Source organism: Podospora pseudocomata (genome assembly GCF_035222375.1).
Source record: "Podospora pseudocomata strain CBS 415.72m chromosome 2 map unlocalized CBS415.72m_2.2, whole genome shotgun sequence".
Classification (NCBI taxonomy): domain Eukaryota; kingdom Fungi; phylum Ascomycota; class Sordariomycetes; order Sordariales; family Podosporaceae; genus Podospora; species Podospora pseudocomata.
This window is the reverse complement of record NW_026946366.1, coordinates 1,492,885-1,507,346: the sequence shown is the minus strand read 5'-3', so window position 1 is coordinate 1,507,346 and position 14,462 is coordinate 1,492,885. Positions and strand designations below refer to the sequence as shown.

Here is a 14,462-nt window from a genome sequence, read left to right as displayed (position 1 = left end):
GACCTGACCAGGTAGGTAGATTTGCAAAAAGAACAAAAAACACATGATACTCCCATCCGCTATGTATCACTACCCCCCTCCCATGCCGCTATTATAACCAGTAGATTTTAAAACCCTCCCCCCCCCCTCCCACCCCACGCCATATAAACACCAAAACCAGTGCCATGCTTATAACATCAAACCAACCCAACCCAACCCAATCCAACTCAAACCAAAGTCCATATTTTCCCATCTCATCACAACCCCAAACTCTTCCTCACCCCCTCCCTCACCCTCTCTTCATACTCCCCCCTCCTCTCCCTCCACATCTTCGCAGCCTCCACATTCGCCGGGCTCTCATCGTTCGGCTCAGCAAGCATGCTCATGACGCTAATCAAGATCTTTTCCACGCTCTGGATCGGGGACCAGCGCTCGCTCGCGTGCTCGTAGTGGTTCGGGTCGTCGCCGGGGGGGTGCAGGATTGAGATGCAGACCATGCCGGAGGGGTAGACTATTCCATCAATATCATCAGTCCAATACTACCTTATCTGGGGAGGGGGGAGGGCTACCATTAGGATGCCAAACATCACAAAGAAACTTCATCGTTGGTGGCGCGAGGGGGTAATCCCTCGGAAATTTTAACTCGGCGGCAAAGACACCTCCTTCGAAGGGGGTTCCTTCGGGGCCTTGGATTAGCGCTTCCCAGTGGAGGAGGTCGTCTTCTGTTACGGGGCCGGCGGTGATGCCTTCGGGGGGGTTGTTGGTTAGGGCGCGGTATTCTTGGAGGAGGCGGCGGTGGGCGGTGGAGGTTGCCATTTTCTGGTTGGGGGCAGGTCTGCTGAGGCGGAGGGGATATACGATGCGCTCGTGGGTTAAGGTGGTGAATCGTAGGATGCTGTTGTTGTTGTTGTTGTTGTTGTTCGTGTTAACGTGAATGTTTAGCGGGGGGAGGAAATACAAAGGTGGCGGTTGGTGATGGTGGTGGTTGATGGACAGGGGGTTACCTGGCTTTGAAAGCTTCCCCAAAAGTCTGGGGGTGGTTTTGGGGAGGGGGGTGGGGTTTGGGGGGCCGGCTTGGCAGGGAAACTGCCGGAAAGAGCCGGCAAAAATGACGCTAAAGTTTTGGGGCGGGCCGGGGGGAGCTAGCCTGAACCTGACCTCGACCTTACGTAGCTCGGCATTTTGGCCGTTGTGATAATTCGCGATTTTGAGGTGGACATCATCACCTACGAAATTCTGGCGACGACAATTTGCCATGGCGCCGACATTGGCGCTTAAACGGGCGCTGGGGGGAGGGATAGCGGGGAAGAATCAGGGATTATTCTCCTGGGGGAGAACGAGGACGTCGTCGATATGCCTGTTTTGTTCCTTGTCTACACGACCCCTCACTACTACTACGAGACGACGACCGTTGCCATTGCGAGAACAGAATAGCAGATTGCTAGCCGGCGGCGCACGCAGTTTCCATACGACTGAGACCTTGATACCGTCTGCGACACAAATGCAAGAACAGCAAGCAGTTGAACCACCCCGCGCGAAACTAGCTCGTCTGCTTCGAGAGCTTCAAATACAGATCCCCGAATACGTCAAGAGCGAACGTTTGAACCTCGCCTTGCGCAATTTGTCGGAGCCACCAGGACAAGAGTCAATACGTGTTGCGATACTCAACCCGGCTAGAGAGAATGGACACGAGAACACAGAGGCTTCAAAAAGTTTATTACGAGCTGCCCTCGCCGACGAGCTTGGAGAAGAGGCGGCATGGGAGACACAGCTGGAACGCCACAATTTGGCAGAGGAACCTTTGATCGTGCGGGTAAAGGCATCTGAGAAGGGGACAGCAGCACCGGACACCCAAGTGCCGACAACATTTCCAGAGATCACGGCCTACTCACCAACGCTGGGCCGGAATAACCTCGAGCTGTTGTTGGCAAAGTTCAGGCCGCAAGCAACCAAAACCGCAGAGGAGTTGGAGGCAGAGCTTCTTGTACCTGGCGTACAAACAACCAAGCCCACCGCAGTGATATCAACACCGCAAACAACTCTGGTCCCCTCAGCAGTACACATGACGTTATTAGTAGGGAATGGTCTCAGAGGCGCGCTCAACGCTCTCGAACTTGCCAAGTCCAACCCTTCCTCTGTGATCAAAACCGCAGTAAACCTCAAATCCGGGACCGCGGTCAAGGAAGAGCTCGAAATTCAATCACAAAACTACGCCTATTCCCCATCAAAACCCCACGGCCTCCTCGACCCCAACAGCAGTCTCCCCTTCTTCACAGTCGATTCCTTCGCCGCCATCGAAGGCCTTGACGCCCTCCGCGCCGGCAGAGCAGAAGTCTTCAGTGAGCTCTGGACAGAAGGTAACGTCAAGCAGATCCGCGACTGGCTCAGAGCCAACACGGAAGCAACCGAGAAGATCAAGCCCCCAGTCCAGCACCTCATCGGGTCTATTCTTTCCCGAGCTAAAGAGGGCCTTGAACAGCAAGAAAGACAACAGCAACTTTCCCAGCATAACCAGGCTAATCTCGTCGAAATCGAAGCAACTATCAGGCGCCTCGACCAGGAGATTGTCTCTTGGGCGCAGTCGGCCCACGAGGAACTGCAGAGTCGGCTTGACTCTGCTTTTTCCAACCACCTCTGGCGCAGCCTTAGTTGGTGGAAACTGTTTTGGAGAGCGGATGATGTCACGCTCAACACGTCGGAGCTGGTGACGTCTTATTTTTTGCCGAGGGCAGAGCAGGAAGTGGTCTACCTAGCTGGTAAAGTCGCTGCTTCATTTCCCACCATCAGCCCCGCGATAAGCTATCCTGTCGACCCGGAAGAGAAGTTGGTCTCGACACCGGGGCTGACTGCGGTTGAGATGGAACACCATGGGAAATGGCCTGTTCAAATCACGTCCACGAGACAGTATCTGCTTGAGACTACGGTCCCTGCCTTGCAGGCGTTGGCGCAGAAGCTGGTCGTCCAATCGGCTAGCTTGACGGGGTTGAACTCGGTGCTGGCGGGGTTGGTGTACTTCAGTGGGTTTGGGGCGTATGAGTGTGGTGCTATTGCTGCGTTGGGGTTGGTGGTGGCGTTGAAGAGGATGCAGAAGAGGTGGGATGAGGCGAGGGGGTATTGGGAGGAGGAAGTGAGGGAGGAGGGGAGGAAGGCGGTGAAGAGGGTGGAGGGGCAGGTGGCGAGGGGGGTGGGAGATGTTTTGTTTAGGGGGGTGAAGACGGAAAGGGTGGGAGGGGGGAGGGGGGAGAGGGTGAGGGAGGTGTTGGAAGAGGCGGAGGAGGTTTTGAGGAGGTTGTGAAAGATCGGGGATGAGATTGAGGGTGAGGGGTAGAGGATTCCCCGGCTAAAGAGGGTTGATGCCTGGAGGGACGCTAAAATGAGATGTATATAGTACTGCTGTATGATATGCTTTGTCTGATGTCTGCTCGACAGTAGTGAAAAGGTCAAGTTGAAATTTGGGTTCAAATTGGCCATTAATTACACGCTGCCCAAGACATGGACCATGTGACGTTTGTCCTTGTGGTTTTTCTTTTTTTTTTTTTTGGTGTTTTTGGGCCCAGAATAAATCCGCGCCATAACATCTTTCATTTTCTGTCTTCTCCGCTGTCCATGTTTTTAAAAAAAAGTCCCTAAACGCCAAACCAAACAATCCATCCATAAACCCAGCCACACGCGAGTCGTTCTCCCCTTCCATATCTCTTCTTCCTATCGCGTTCCCAGTTTTTACCTCCCCCCCCTCGGCGGCCCCCCGCTCGCCCTAGCCCTACTAACCGTCGCTCTCCCCCTCGCCAACCCGACACCCCTCCCCCTGACGTTCCTGCTCCTGAACATGGGCGCGTTGCGGAGCATGTCGGGCACGATGAAGAACCGGACGTGAGATCCCCGGATGTAGACCTGCTCGAGGTGGGAGACGCGGCCGTCGCGGGCCGTGACGGTGATGTCCTTGAGCTGGACGTTCATGTTGTCCTCTGCCTCGATGAGCTTGCCGCGGTAGGTTTGGCCGGAGGTTATTTCCAGTGTTACGATGTGGCCCTACCCAAACAGACAGATTAGCATGATGATTGGGAGGGGGGAGGGAGGGGAAGAACTGACTTGGGCCTCGTTGAGGAGTTTGATGGGGATGCCGATTGTGGAGGTCATTTTTGGTTTTGATATGGCGTTTGGTTCGATGTGATAGTAAGTGCGCGACAGGCAGAGGTGGAAATAGTCGGATTTGGTCGTCGCGAATATCGGTGGTGGTGGTGAATTGTCGTCGATGGGAAGCTTGTCGCGTTGAACAAGCAAGCGTCGCAGTTGGCGCGGTGGAGCTTGTTGAATTTCCCAGAATTTCAGCCTTGCCTAGCTGGCCCCACTTTAATGCTTGAGGGTGGGCTTCCACTTTCAGCCTCACCCACAGCAGTTTTACTTTTTAACGGCACACAGTTCATTGCAACACAGATATATGCATAAAAGCTGCTTAACTCAGGCAATCCGCCGTTGTAATCTCTATTGGCCATCATGCAACCCGTATTCTACAAAACTCATCATCTACCCATGCCTCCTGGGTATGTCCATGTCCCTGATCCATCCCCCAAAAACAGACACTCAAACAAACCCCTGCAAAAACCTGTCCCAAATCTCCCCAAACCTCCCTTTCTCCATAATATAGCAACAGCAAACCTCTCATCTTTCTCCCCTCGCCTCCATCTCCTTCTTAGCCTCCTCCGTCTTCATTCTCTCCAATACCCTCCAATCAAAGATGGGGATATACTCATGCTCATCCAAGCCTCGTTTCCTCAACTCGAGCGATGTAATGACGTCAAAAAAGGCCTGAGTAGCCTCACGTCGCTGGGGCTCAACCAACGCCAGTCTTTTCGTCGAGGCAAACCGTGTCTCCTTCCAGCTATTGGCATCTATGACAGGCTCATGGATTCCATGGCATCTGAGTAAATCTCCAACATACGGAAAGTTGGCTATGCAAGGAGACAGCAGGACTGAAAAGGACGATAGCCCGCATGAGGCCTCAATTGATCGTGTCCGATTTTGCAGAGTATTCTCGTCGTGAGCGTCCTCGGAGAGTACATCACGGTCGCGGTCGCGGTCGATGCCTTCGTCTGAACACTGTTAGAAACCAATCATTTCGACTATGGTTCATGTTCTTACCTGCTGCACTATCATACCCCTGTGAACGGCCTGCAGTCTATGAGGCTGACAAAGACAAGGGGGCGCTCAAAGTGGCAGCGCCGATTGGGACGCGGCGGTCAACTCGAGGCGAGACATCACCCCGGGGGCCAGGGGACATGGTGTTCCGAGACGATACCAAGGACCGCTGAGAGGTGGTTGCGGTGGACTGGCTCGAAGACTCGATTCCTTGAAGATTGACGATCCAAGTGAGAATCTCTTGAGTGTCCTCAGGGGTTGTCATGTTCCTGGCCTCTTCTGCTAATTCCTGCAGCTGTTGAAAAGAGATTGTGTTGTGGAAGGTTCTGTCCCAGTGTACTTTGGTGGCGACAGGAAACCTTGGGCTCCAGAAAACCAGTGTTCCCCTCTTTATCAAAAGAAAAACAGCGGAGGTCCACGACGGGTAGCGTGGGGAAAATAAAAATCGGTCGTCACCCTTCATCGATGCCTGGCTCGGTCCGCAAGTCAATGGGACAGTTATCGTCCACCGATACGCATTCCGGGTTGGCATAAGCCCCCATCGTGGCCAGTTGTGTTGTATCGAGTTCAACCACGTTGGTCACCACAAACTTTGGCTTTTTGCCAAACCGTCCAACCTCCTCCCTGTTTTTCCAAGCAACCCACATAGAAGTGTGCCCACTTGAGGTGAGGAATGTTGTAGGTTCTGGCTTTTGCAGCGTCATACCGGGCACCAACTATTGCAAAGGCCCCAATGTCTCCAAAGTTGCTGATGTATTCCTTCTTTAGCTTGATGGCACAGCATCTATAGGGTCTTCGCATGCTGTCAAAGTTGAAGTAGGGGTCATCTGACTTGAGGACAAGCCCCTCTCCCTTGGCGGTGATACACTCGGCAAAAGCACGGCGCAGGTCCGATTTGGCTATACGCCTGTCACAGTCGATAAGAATCCGTTTGACCAGGGCCGAGTGGCTTGGGATGATCGTAATGATTTCCTTGAGCTTTTGGAACCTCTCTGAATTCTGACTGAAAGTAATGATGTGTCGTCAAGCATGCGGACGTCATAGTAGACAATCATGAGGTGTTCCCATGAATGTGCCCTACAAATGTCAGCACAAACCCCGACAAAGAGGAGGTCGGTGAGAAGCATACTGTGAATCCTGTGCAGTTCCAATGAAGGTCCCAGATCTGAAAATGTGCTTTCTGATCTTGTAGAAGTTGAGAATTCTATGTTCCTGCGAAATGTTAGTAATGACGTGTGTGTAAGCACGGAAGCAAACCTACCTTGCCACTGTAAACGGCAAGTTCCCCTTCCAAGATGCACCCCTTTGTGATAGGGCATGTGGGCTGGCCTATTTGTAGGGAATCCCTGATGGCACTGTCGTTCATGTTAGCCCATGTTGCACTCTACAAAACGACAACTTACTCATGCAGCTTAGAGCGATCCCGTGTGGAGTCTTTTCCGCTCTTCGAGAAGATCTGTGTGCAATCCTTCCCCTTGCTGAGGTCAATGTGAATCTGGCAGTATTCGCCATCCAGCTTTCTCCTCACAACTAATCCTCCCCTGCACCATGTCCAAGCAGTGCTTTATACTCCTCCCTTTGATCCACGTCTGCCCGCCAATCTTGACTCCCAACCTCGGCTTGAGATGCTGCACCAGCTCATTTCTCCCAGTTACTGTCCGTTCCTTCCTCTGTTTATTCAGGATAGGCCCGGCAACAGCGCTGTCGTCCTGAACCTTCAAAATGGCCGGTAACAAAGGATGTATACATTTATAGGTAGGAGGTGGTGCGTATCATGCTGAAGTGAAGTCGGAATGACATGTATCGAATCAGTTGTTTGTTTATTTGTTAGTAAACACGCCAGTCATCGAGTCGCTGGAGCTATATCCTTGAAGTTCTTCCTCAAGTAGGCAGAAGCAGAAGGATCGAGAACAGGATGCTCAGCCCTGGCAGGCTCCAATTGTCTGTCCTAATTCACTTCTGTCACAACTCGAACAGAGGGAGGGTAGGCACGAGTCGCGTTGGCTGTACAATCGGACGAATGGCTTGGCATGCGGCACGTGGGCACGTGAAGACGTGAAAGAGAACCGTGTGAGAGAGTTGGTATGACGTAGTTCGTACTGTATGTCTATATTCACTTGCTCACCCAAAGACCGTATGAACTGGCACTGGTATCATTCAAGCACTGTCCACCTTCAACCTTCACGACCAGGGCAACCCTTTCAACAACTACTCCTCACGAGATCAGGTGGATGATATCAGGTCAAGATAATGACCCCGTTCTACCATGCCTTGATCCGAACTCACCACATCACCTCCCGCAAAAAGGTTGCCCACCTCCGCAAAGCAGCTCGTGAGTTCGAGGTCTATGCTCTCCTCCGAAGCGGTGGTTGCCCAGGCATCATGTACTGCAAGGGCAGCGAACAAGGTGTGAAGTCCTGGGTGGGAACTGTCCAGGTAAGCCCCCTTATTCCCCTTCTCTTCTAACCCACCAACTCATCAATACCCAAGAGACTCCGCTACAAAGACTTCCACCTAGCCTCCAAACCATCCCTTACACTATCACCCGAAAACCAATCCCAAGAACCCACCGGCCTCTTTGAACTCTCCGCAGTCAACGACTTTGCCTCAGCCATGGAATCCCGCGGCATAACCACCTGGTGGAGAAAAGCAATGGACTTTACCTAACCCTTCACCTTGCCCACCCGTGTGACCGTCTAAAAGCAAACAACATCCCAACCCATCCTCCCTCAACACCCCCTCTTGAAAACCCCCCCCCACCTCCCAATCCCCCTGGCCAACCAAGGCGTCCCCCACAAACTAACCCCAATCCTTACCGGCAACAAAAACTTGCAAACCGCCCACGCCACACCAACCTCCATCACCAGCTTATACCTCCCATTCTCCCTCCAATGCTCCATTATCCCCCCCTTTTCCCCTTCATCCCCCTCCGATCCCCCCTCCCCCTCATCTAACCACCCCTTCCTCCTAGCATACCTCTCGAAAATTCCCACCCCCTCCTTAACAGTCTCACTTTCCCCTAACCACCCCACTGGCAGCCAATTCCCATAGTGAAACACCCCAACCAGCCCAACCAAAGGCACAATGGCAGTAATCTCATGCAGTATCAAAAACGCGACCACGTGCGTAGTGGGCGCGGACCGCAAAGAGGTGGTGTATTTTTGCAAGGGGCGTGGCAGTCTGGACAGAATCTTTTCTGCGCGGGAGAGTTTGGCTGACGACTGCGGTGGTGGAGGTGGGGGAAAGGTGCTGCTGTTTCGAGGTCGTGCGACTCCTCCGAGTTGGATTGGGCGGCGGGGCTGCCGGAGGAGGGATTGGAAAAATGGTGGGGGGCGCATCGTTACGGCCAAGGGGGAATTGGGTTAGAGTTGAGAGGTTGACTGTCCTGGTTCGTTGGTTGGTTGTTGAAAAGTGCGATTTGTAGGCTGGTTATGGAAAAGAGAGCTTGTGATAATCCCAAAGCTACCAAGTCGTCAGAGGCAAAGGGTTAGGGTTGGTTGTCACCATTCTCGAAAGACAACGCTCAACAATTCAAAGACAAGACACAAGCATTGGCAAAACATGTGAACAACTCAAATCGGTCTCTAATTTCCAGAGCTCTAACGCGCTACATATAATCAAGAGGACCAGTCAAATTGCCCTTGCCGCAGATACGGGCAAGCAGCAGTTTCTATCTCAGAAACGAACCGCTTAGTTAGGCCTTCTCGTAGACCCAGTCAAAGGCAGCAGCCTTGTAGCTGTTGAGCTCCTCAGGCTTGAACCAGAGGGCAATCTCCTTCTTGGCGTTCTCGACAGAGTCGGAGCCGTGGCAGACGTTGCGGCCGACATCGATGGCGAAGTCACCGCGGATGGTGCCAGGAGCGGAGGCAAGGGGGTTGGTGGCACCGAGGAGGACACGGCCGGTCTTGACGGCGTCACGGCCCTCCCAGACCATGGCGGCAATGGGGCCGGAGGACATGTCTGTTGGAGGGGTAGCGGTCAGCAGCTGGGGGTGCAGCAGTAGGCATCGCAGGGTGTCACATACACTTGATGAGACCAGGGAAGAAGGGCTTGTCCTTGAGGTCCTCGTAGTGCTTCTGGAGGTGCTCCTCGCCGGGGGTGACGAGCTTCAGGGCAACGAGCTTGTAGCTGCGTGTGATGTTTGTCAGCAGATGGCCAGAGCTGGAGAGAGCTTCAAGCTTGGGGTGGAGTTCACGTACCCACGGTTCTCGAAGCGAGAGATGATGGGACCAACGAGGCCACGCTACACCGATTATCAGTATCAAACATGGTCGACAAGCTGTGCCGTGCTCGCGCGTACCTGGACGCCATCGGGCTTGATAGCAATGAAGCTGTTTCACCGTCAGTTCATGAGAATGCGAAATGGCGGGGTAGAATCAGGACGAGAAAACAAGGATGGCGGGGTAATCGAGGGGCAAGCCAAGGCGAAAAAAGCAGGGCGATGGGTGCTCAGAAAGAGGCAAAAGCTGGGGGGAAAAGACTTACGTCTGCTCGGTGGACATTTTGGCTGGTTCTTGAGAGTCTGCTGGAGAATTGACAAGAAGTGGTGGAGGAGGAGAGGAGGAAGAGGGAAAAAAGGAATTTTGTTCAGAAGCCGCTGGAGCCCGAACAGCTGAGGAGGCTCGGGACGAGGTGGGGTCGAAGCCGTCAGAAAAGACCACAGCCGTTAACACAACGACCCACATTAGGAGGACATAGAATGCAGGAGACTCGTTCCCAAACACGCCCCGACACCTCGCCAGCCAACCACCGCCGCCGCCATCTCGCTGCTGCTGTCGTCTCGGAACAGCTGTGTCTGTACTCGGCATGACGGGTCGAATCAGAGGCACCCGATCTTTCTGAGAGCTCGAGGCGGTCGGGCAACTAGGTAGCTATCGTCGGGATGCTTGAAGGTGGCTTGTTGATAGGGGGTGGTCTGGAAGATAGCCAACGAAACAGCAATGGTTATTGACGAGGTTCAGTCTCCAATAACGAAAACAATACAGCACGTCCGGCTTGTTGATGTCTTCAACGATGTACAGCCTATATCTTGGAGCCCAATGGCGAGAATGTCCACCAGCGCTGGCTAAAGTCATCATTCAGGGTTAGCTACGGCCAGGGTGCCAGGCAATGTGCCACTTGGCAGCAGGGTTGGCTATGGGCGGAGCGCCAGCAGGGGCCCGGTTCCTGGCTCAGGAGAAAGGTGGCCAATCCAGATTGGGAGCTTTGAAGCAGTTACCAACTCAAAACATCCCAACATTGAACCTGGGGCAGAAGCCATCGCATTTTATTGTTATTTTTTCTTGCTGCATTTCGGAGGATCACCGGATGCACAAAGTGAGGGCTTGAAGGCCATCTCACTCCTTTCTATCGCGTTTGCTCTTTGTTTTTCCAGCACACCGAGAGTGCCTTGCGACAGCGCCTTGAGCGTCGCTAGCCGCTGCCATGCACCTCTCAGGCCCGCTGTCCGGGAGGTGGACAGCTTATCTCGGGCTGATATCTACACTTTCCGGCGTCATTACACCAGCAGGTAGGGAACTGAGGTGGTCTTGGGTATCTAGATTCTCTGGAACATTGTGATTAACCTCTTTCTGTATCAGTTGCCGTCAAGGAACATGATTTCAAAAAGTGCGCCCAGTCGGGCTTCTGCTCGCGAAACCGAGCGCTTGCTGACCACGTCCTCTCCACCAACTCGTGGTCGTCTCCATACTCTATCCTTCCCGAATCCGGGTCCTTCAAGGACGGACAGTACCAAGCTGTCGTATTGAAGACTATCAACGACAATGGTGACACTGTCCGGCTTCCATTGACCGTTTCCTTCCTCGAATCCGGCACCGCCCGAGTTACGATTGATGAAGAGAAGAGGCAAAAGGGCGAGATCGAACTGCGCCATGACAGCAAGGCCCGGAAGGAGCGATACAATGAAGCCGAGAAATGGGTTATTGTTGGAGGGCTAACACTTGACAAGGAAGCCAAGGTGGATTTCGAAGACAAGTCACAGCTCACTGTCAAGTATGGACCTACCTCCAACTTCGAAGCCGTCATCAAGTTCGCTCCCTTTGGAATCGATTTTAAGCGCGATGGAGTCAGCCAGATCAAGTTCAACGACCAGGGGCTGCTGAACGTGGAGCACTGGAGGCCCAAGATTGAGAAGCCAGCGGTTGAGAACAAGGACACCTCCGAGGGCGAGCAGAACCAGGAGGACAAGGAAGAGGAGAAGAAGGAGGAGGAGGAACCCAAGGGCGAGGACGAGAGCACCTGGTGGGACGAGTCCTTTGGCAGCAACACCGATTCGAAGCCTCGTGGCCCCGAAAGTGTTGGCCTCGATATCACCTTCTCGGGCTTCGAGCATGTCTACGGCATTCCTTCTCACACCGGCCCTCTGTCACTGAAGACCACTCGCGGCGGGGATGGCAGCTACAGCGAGCCCTACAGGCTCTACAACGCCGACGTTTTCGAGTACATTCTTGACAGCCCGATGACGCTTTATGGCTCCATTCCTTTCATGCAGGCTCACCGCAAGGGCTCCAGCGTTGGTGTTTTCTGGCTCAATGCTGCCGAGACCTGGGTCGATATCACCAAGGGCAAGGACTCCAAGAACCCCATGTCTCTTGGTATTGGCTCCAAAACCAGCACCCACACTCACTGGTTCTCGGAAAGTGGTCTTCTGGACGTCTTTGTTTTCCTTGGCCCTACCCCCAAGGATCTTACCGCCAAATATGGCGAGCTCACCGGCACCACCACCATGCCTCAGGAGTTTGCCCTCGGTTACCATCAGTGCCGCTGGAACTACGTCTCGGACGAGGATGTCAAGGATGTCGACCGCAAGATGGACAAGTTCAAGATGCCCTATGATGTCATTTGGCTCGATATTGAGTACACGGATGATAAGAAGTACTTCACCTGGGATGAGCATAGCTTCAAGGACCCCATCGGCATGGGCAAGCAGTTGGAGAGCCACGGTCGCCAGCTGGTCACTATTATCGACCCTCATATCAAGAACACTGACAACTACCCCGTCGTTGCCGAGCTCAAGTCCAAGGACTTGGCTGTCAAGAACAAGGATGGCAACATCTTTGAGGGCTGGTGCTGGCCAGGCAGCTCCCACTGGATTGATGCTTTCAAGCCTGCCGCCCGTGAGTGGTGGGCTACCCTCTTCAAGTATGCCTCGTTCAAAGGCTCCATGGAGAACACCTGGATTTGGAACGACATGAATGAGCCTTCGGTCTTTAACGGTCCCGAGACGACCATGCCCAAGGACAACCTTCATGATGGCAACTGGGAGCATCGTGATGTCCACAACCTTAACGGTATGACCTTCCACAACGCCACACATCATGCTCTCAAAACCCGCAAGCCTGGCGAGCTCCGCCGTCCATTTGTCCTCACCCGCGCCTTCTTTGCCGGCTCTCAGCGCATCGGTGCCATGTGGACCGGTGACAACACTGCCGAGTGGGGCCATCTCAAAGAATCCATCCCCATGATTTTGTCCCAAAACATCGCCGGCTTCCCCTTCTCCGGCGCTGACGTCGGTGGCTTCTTCGGCAACCCTGACAAGCAGCTCTTGACTCGTTGGTACCAGGCCGGTGCTTTCTACCCCTTCTTCCGCGGCCATGCTCACATTGATGCCCGCCGCCGCGAGCCTTACCTCATGGGGGAGCCGTACAACACCATCATCGCTGGTGCCCTCCGCCTTCGTTACAGCCTTTTGCCATCATGGTACACCGCCTTCCACCAAGCCCACGTCGACGGCACTCCCATCGTCAAGCCGCTGTACTACACTCACCCTGACGAAGAGGCTGGTTTCCCCATCGATAACCAATTCTTCGTCGGCAACACCGGCCTTCTCGTCAAGCCTGTTACCGAGGAGAACAAGGAGACTCAGGACATCTTCGTCCCTGACAACGAAGTCTACTACGATTACTTTACTTACAATGTCGTTGCCTCTGGCAGGGCCGGGAAGACGGTCACGGTTGCCGCTCCGCTGGAGAAGCTCCCCCTTCTGATGCGTGGTGGCCATATCTTCCCCCGCCGTGACATTCCCCGCCGCTCTTCGCAGCTCCAGAAGTGGGATGACTACACTTTGGTGTTGACCATTCCCAAGGACGGAAAGCACGCGGAGGGCGAGTTGTACGTGGATGACGGCGATTCTTATGACTTTGAACAGGGGCAGTACATCAACCGCAGGTTTGTTTACGATGGCGCCGCCAAGACCATCACGTCGGTTGATAAGGAGGGCAGGGATACCAAGAGCGTCAAGCAAGGGGAGTGGCTCAAGAAGTACAATGGGGTGAGGGTGGACAAGATCGTGGTTGTGGGGGCGGAGGAGAAGGTGTGGGGGAAGAAGACCGAGGTGGATGTTGTTGATGAGAGCGGGAAGGGGGCGTGGAAGGCAAAGGTGGAGTTTACTCCTGCTGACAAGGCCGCCGGGAGGGCGAGCTTTGCGGTTATCAAGAGGGTGGGTGCGAGCATTGGGAGTGATTGGAAGGTTAAGCTCTAAGCTCTGAAGGGCTTTGGTATATGTTTTGTGTTGCGAAACAAAAAGAAAGCGTAGGCATCAGCTGAACTTGTGGATAGTGTTTTGATGCTGCTGTTTTTATCTAGCTTTGCTTATACATTGCATGATGTTGTACGACAGGAGACTGTTGTGTTGTGTTTGTGTTTATTTGTTTGCATCACAAAGACAAGTTTTATGCTCTTACACGTGCACAGCCTTTGGGGGAGGAGGAGGAGGAGGAGGAGGGGAGAACCTTGTGCGAGGAACGGAGGCTTTCTCGCGTCCTTTCGGTTTCTCGGGGGATGGTTTTGTCCAATGTGTTGGCGTGGCCCTTTTTGCCTTTGGATATTCTAGCCGGTGGTCATCATCGGGGCTTCTCAGCTCACCGTACACCGGACTCTTCTCTCACCGAATGAAGCTCGGGGAATGGAAGAACATACGAACTTTGACACGAGCGGTAAGCCGGCTAGAAAAGACGGTACCTTGCATGAAGACAGCCCGTGTATATACAACGGGCGCCGCGTAGCTGCAGCCTGCACGTTACGCGGGTCGCACAAGACATGCAGCAGCACACGCGATTTTTGGGGTGACGGGGGAAGGGAGAGACTAGAAAACTGATTTGGAAAAAAGTGGCTTGCTTTTCCGCGCCTTTTCTTATATATATATATATATTATAAAAAACAAATCTTTCTAGAAAACGAAAAGACTTCGTATTGGCAGAAAACCGACAGGACGAGATTGTAGCACGCCTTTTTACCGAGCCATGCACAGAGTGAGGGTTGATTGATTACTGGGTGAGAGCGTTGATCAAGAGCACAGCTAGTGTTGTGCCACGCCGTTTGTGCCTGCTGCGCCGTTGGATACCAGGCCA

At 53.5% G+C, this 14,462-nt stretch overlaps 8 protein-coding genes across 8 annotated transcripts; 3 read left to right on the top strand and 5 right to left on the bottom strand.

Moving 5' to 3' along the window:
• Window positions 1–236: 236 nt before the first annotated feature.
• ubc7 (ubiquitin conjugating enzyme Ubc7/UbcP3) lies at window positions 237–985 on the bottom strand (the record flags this gene model as incomplete). Its single annotated transcript, XM_062887782.1, has 2 exons — window positions 549–985; window positions 237–490 (listed from the first exon to the last, which is right to left on the bottom strand). Exons 1-2 carry the CDS (start codon window positions 793–795, stop codon window positions 237–239), a joined length of 501 nt encoding a protein of 166 aa, XP_062745971.1. The 5' UTR covers window positions 796–985.
• A 249-nt stretch (window positions 986–1,234) lies between these two features.
• Window positions 1,235–3,274, top strand: QC762_208750 (uncharacterized protein; the record flags this gene model as incomplete). The annotated part of the gene is made up of 1 exon (XM_062887783.1): window positions 1,235–3,274. The coding sequence occupies one exon, from the start codon at window positions 1,235–1,237 to the stop codon at window positions 3,272–3,274; it is 2,040 nt and encodes a 679-aa protein (XP_062745970.1).
• Window positions 3,275–3,699: 425 nt separating this feature from the next.
• Window positions 3,700–4,320, bottom strand: SMD3 (small nuclear ribonucleoprotein Sm D3; the record flags this gene model as incomplete). Its single annotated transcript, XM_062887810.1, has 2 exons — window positions 4,069–4,320; window positions 3,700–4,008 (listed from the first exon to the last, which is right to left on the bottom strand). The coding sequence occupies exons 1-2, from the start codon at window positions 4,114–4,116 to the stop codon at window positions 3,700–3,702; spliced, it is 357 nt and encodes a 118-aa protein (XP_062745969.1). The 5' UTR covers window positions 4,117–4,320.
• Window positions 4,321–4,429: 109 nt separating this feature from the next.
• Window positions 4,430–6,481, bottom strand: QC762_0041310 (uncharacterized protein; the record flags this gene model as incomplete). The annotated part of the gene is made up of 6 exons (XM_062883369.1): window positions 4,430–5,069; window positions 5,119–5,137; window positions 5,761–6,014; window positions 6,104–6,192; window positions 6,245–6,327; window positions 6,377–6,481. 6 exons carry the CDS (start codon window positions 6,479–6,481, stop codon window positions 4,639–4,641), a joined length of 981 nt encoding a protein of 326 aa, XP_062745968.1. The 3' UTR covers window positions 4,430–4,638.
• An 803-nt stretch (window positions 6,482–7,284) lies between these two features.
• Window positions 7,285–7,782, top strand: QC762_209030 (uncharacterized protein; the record flags this gene model as incomplete). The annotated part of the gene is made up of 2 exons (XM_062887809.1): window positions 7,285–7,551; window positions 7,606–7,782. Exons 1-2 carry the CDS (start codon window positions 7,366–7,368, stop codon window positions 7,780–7,782), a joined length of 363 nt encoding a protein of 120 aa, XP_062745967.1. The 5' UTR covers window positions 7,285–7,365.
• A 62-nt stretch (window positions 7,783–7,844) lies between these two features.
• Window positions 7,845–8,453, bottom strand: QC762_209025 (uncharacterized protein; the record flags this gene model as incomplete). The annotated part of the gene is made up of 1 exon (XM_062887808.1): window positions 7,845–8,453. One exon carries the CDS (start codon window positions 8,451–8,453, stop codon window positions 7,845–7,847), a length of 609 nt encoding a protein of 202 aa, XP_062745966.1.
• A 211-nt stretch (window positions 8,454–8,664) lies between these two features.
• Window positions 8,665–10,310, bottom strand: ndk1 (nucleoside diphosphate kinase Ndk1). Its single transcript, XM_062887807.1, has 5 exons — window positions 9,601–10,310; window positions 9,416–9,446; window positions 9,315–9,358; window positions 9,140–9,243; window positions 8,665–9,075 (listed from the first exon to the last, which is right to left on the bottom strand). Exons 1-5 carry the CDS (start codon window positions 9,921–9,923, stop codon window positions 8,810–8,812), a joined length of 768 nt encoding a protein of 255 aa, XP_062745965.1. The 5' UTR covers window positions 9,924–10,310; the 3' UTR covers window positions 8,665–8,809.
• ROT2 (glucosidase II) lies at window positions 9,902–14,326 on the top strand. Its single transcript, XM_062887806.1, has 2 exons — window positions 9,902–10,624; window positions 10,695–14,326. Exons 1-2 carry the CDS (start codon window positions 10,540–10,542, stop codon window positions 13,592–13,594), a joined length of 2,985 nt encoding a protein of 994 aa, XP_062745964.1. The 5' UTR covers window positions 9,902–10,539; the 3' UTR covers window positions 13,595–14,326.
• The last annotated feature ends 136 nt before the right edge of the window (window positions 14,327–14,462 follow it).

Coding starts and splice junctions, on each gene's coding strand:
- ndk1 (XM_062887807.1), bottom strand. CDS start 9,923: ATGCCGAGTACAGACACAGCTGTTCCGAGACGACAGCAGCAGCGAGAT. Junction 9,359..9,415: donor TCAAGCCCGATGGCGTCCAG/GTACGCGCGAGC, acceptor TAATCGGTGTAG/CGTGGCCTCGTTGGTCCCAT. Junction 9,076..9,139: donor CTTCCCTGGTCTCATCAAGT/GTATGTGACACC, acceptor CCCCTCCAACAG/ACATGTCCTCCGGCCCCATT.
- ROT2 (XM_062887806.1), top strand. CDS start 10,540: ATGCACCTCTCAGGCCCGCTGTCCGGGAGGTGGACAGCTTATCTCGGG. Junction 10,625..10,694: donor CGGCGTCATTACACCAGCAG/GTAGGGAACTGA, acceptor TTTCTGTATCAG/TTGCCGTCAAGGAACATGAT.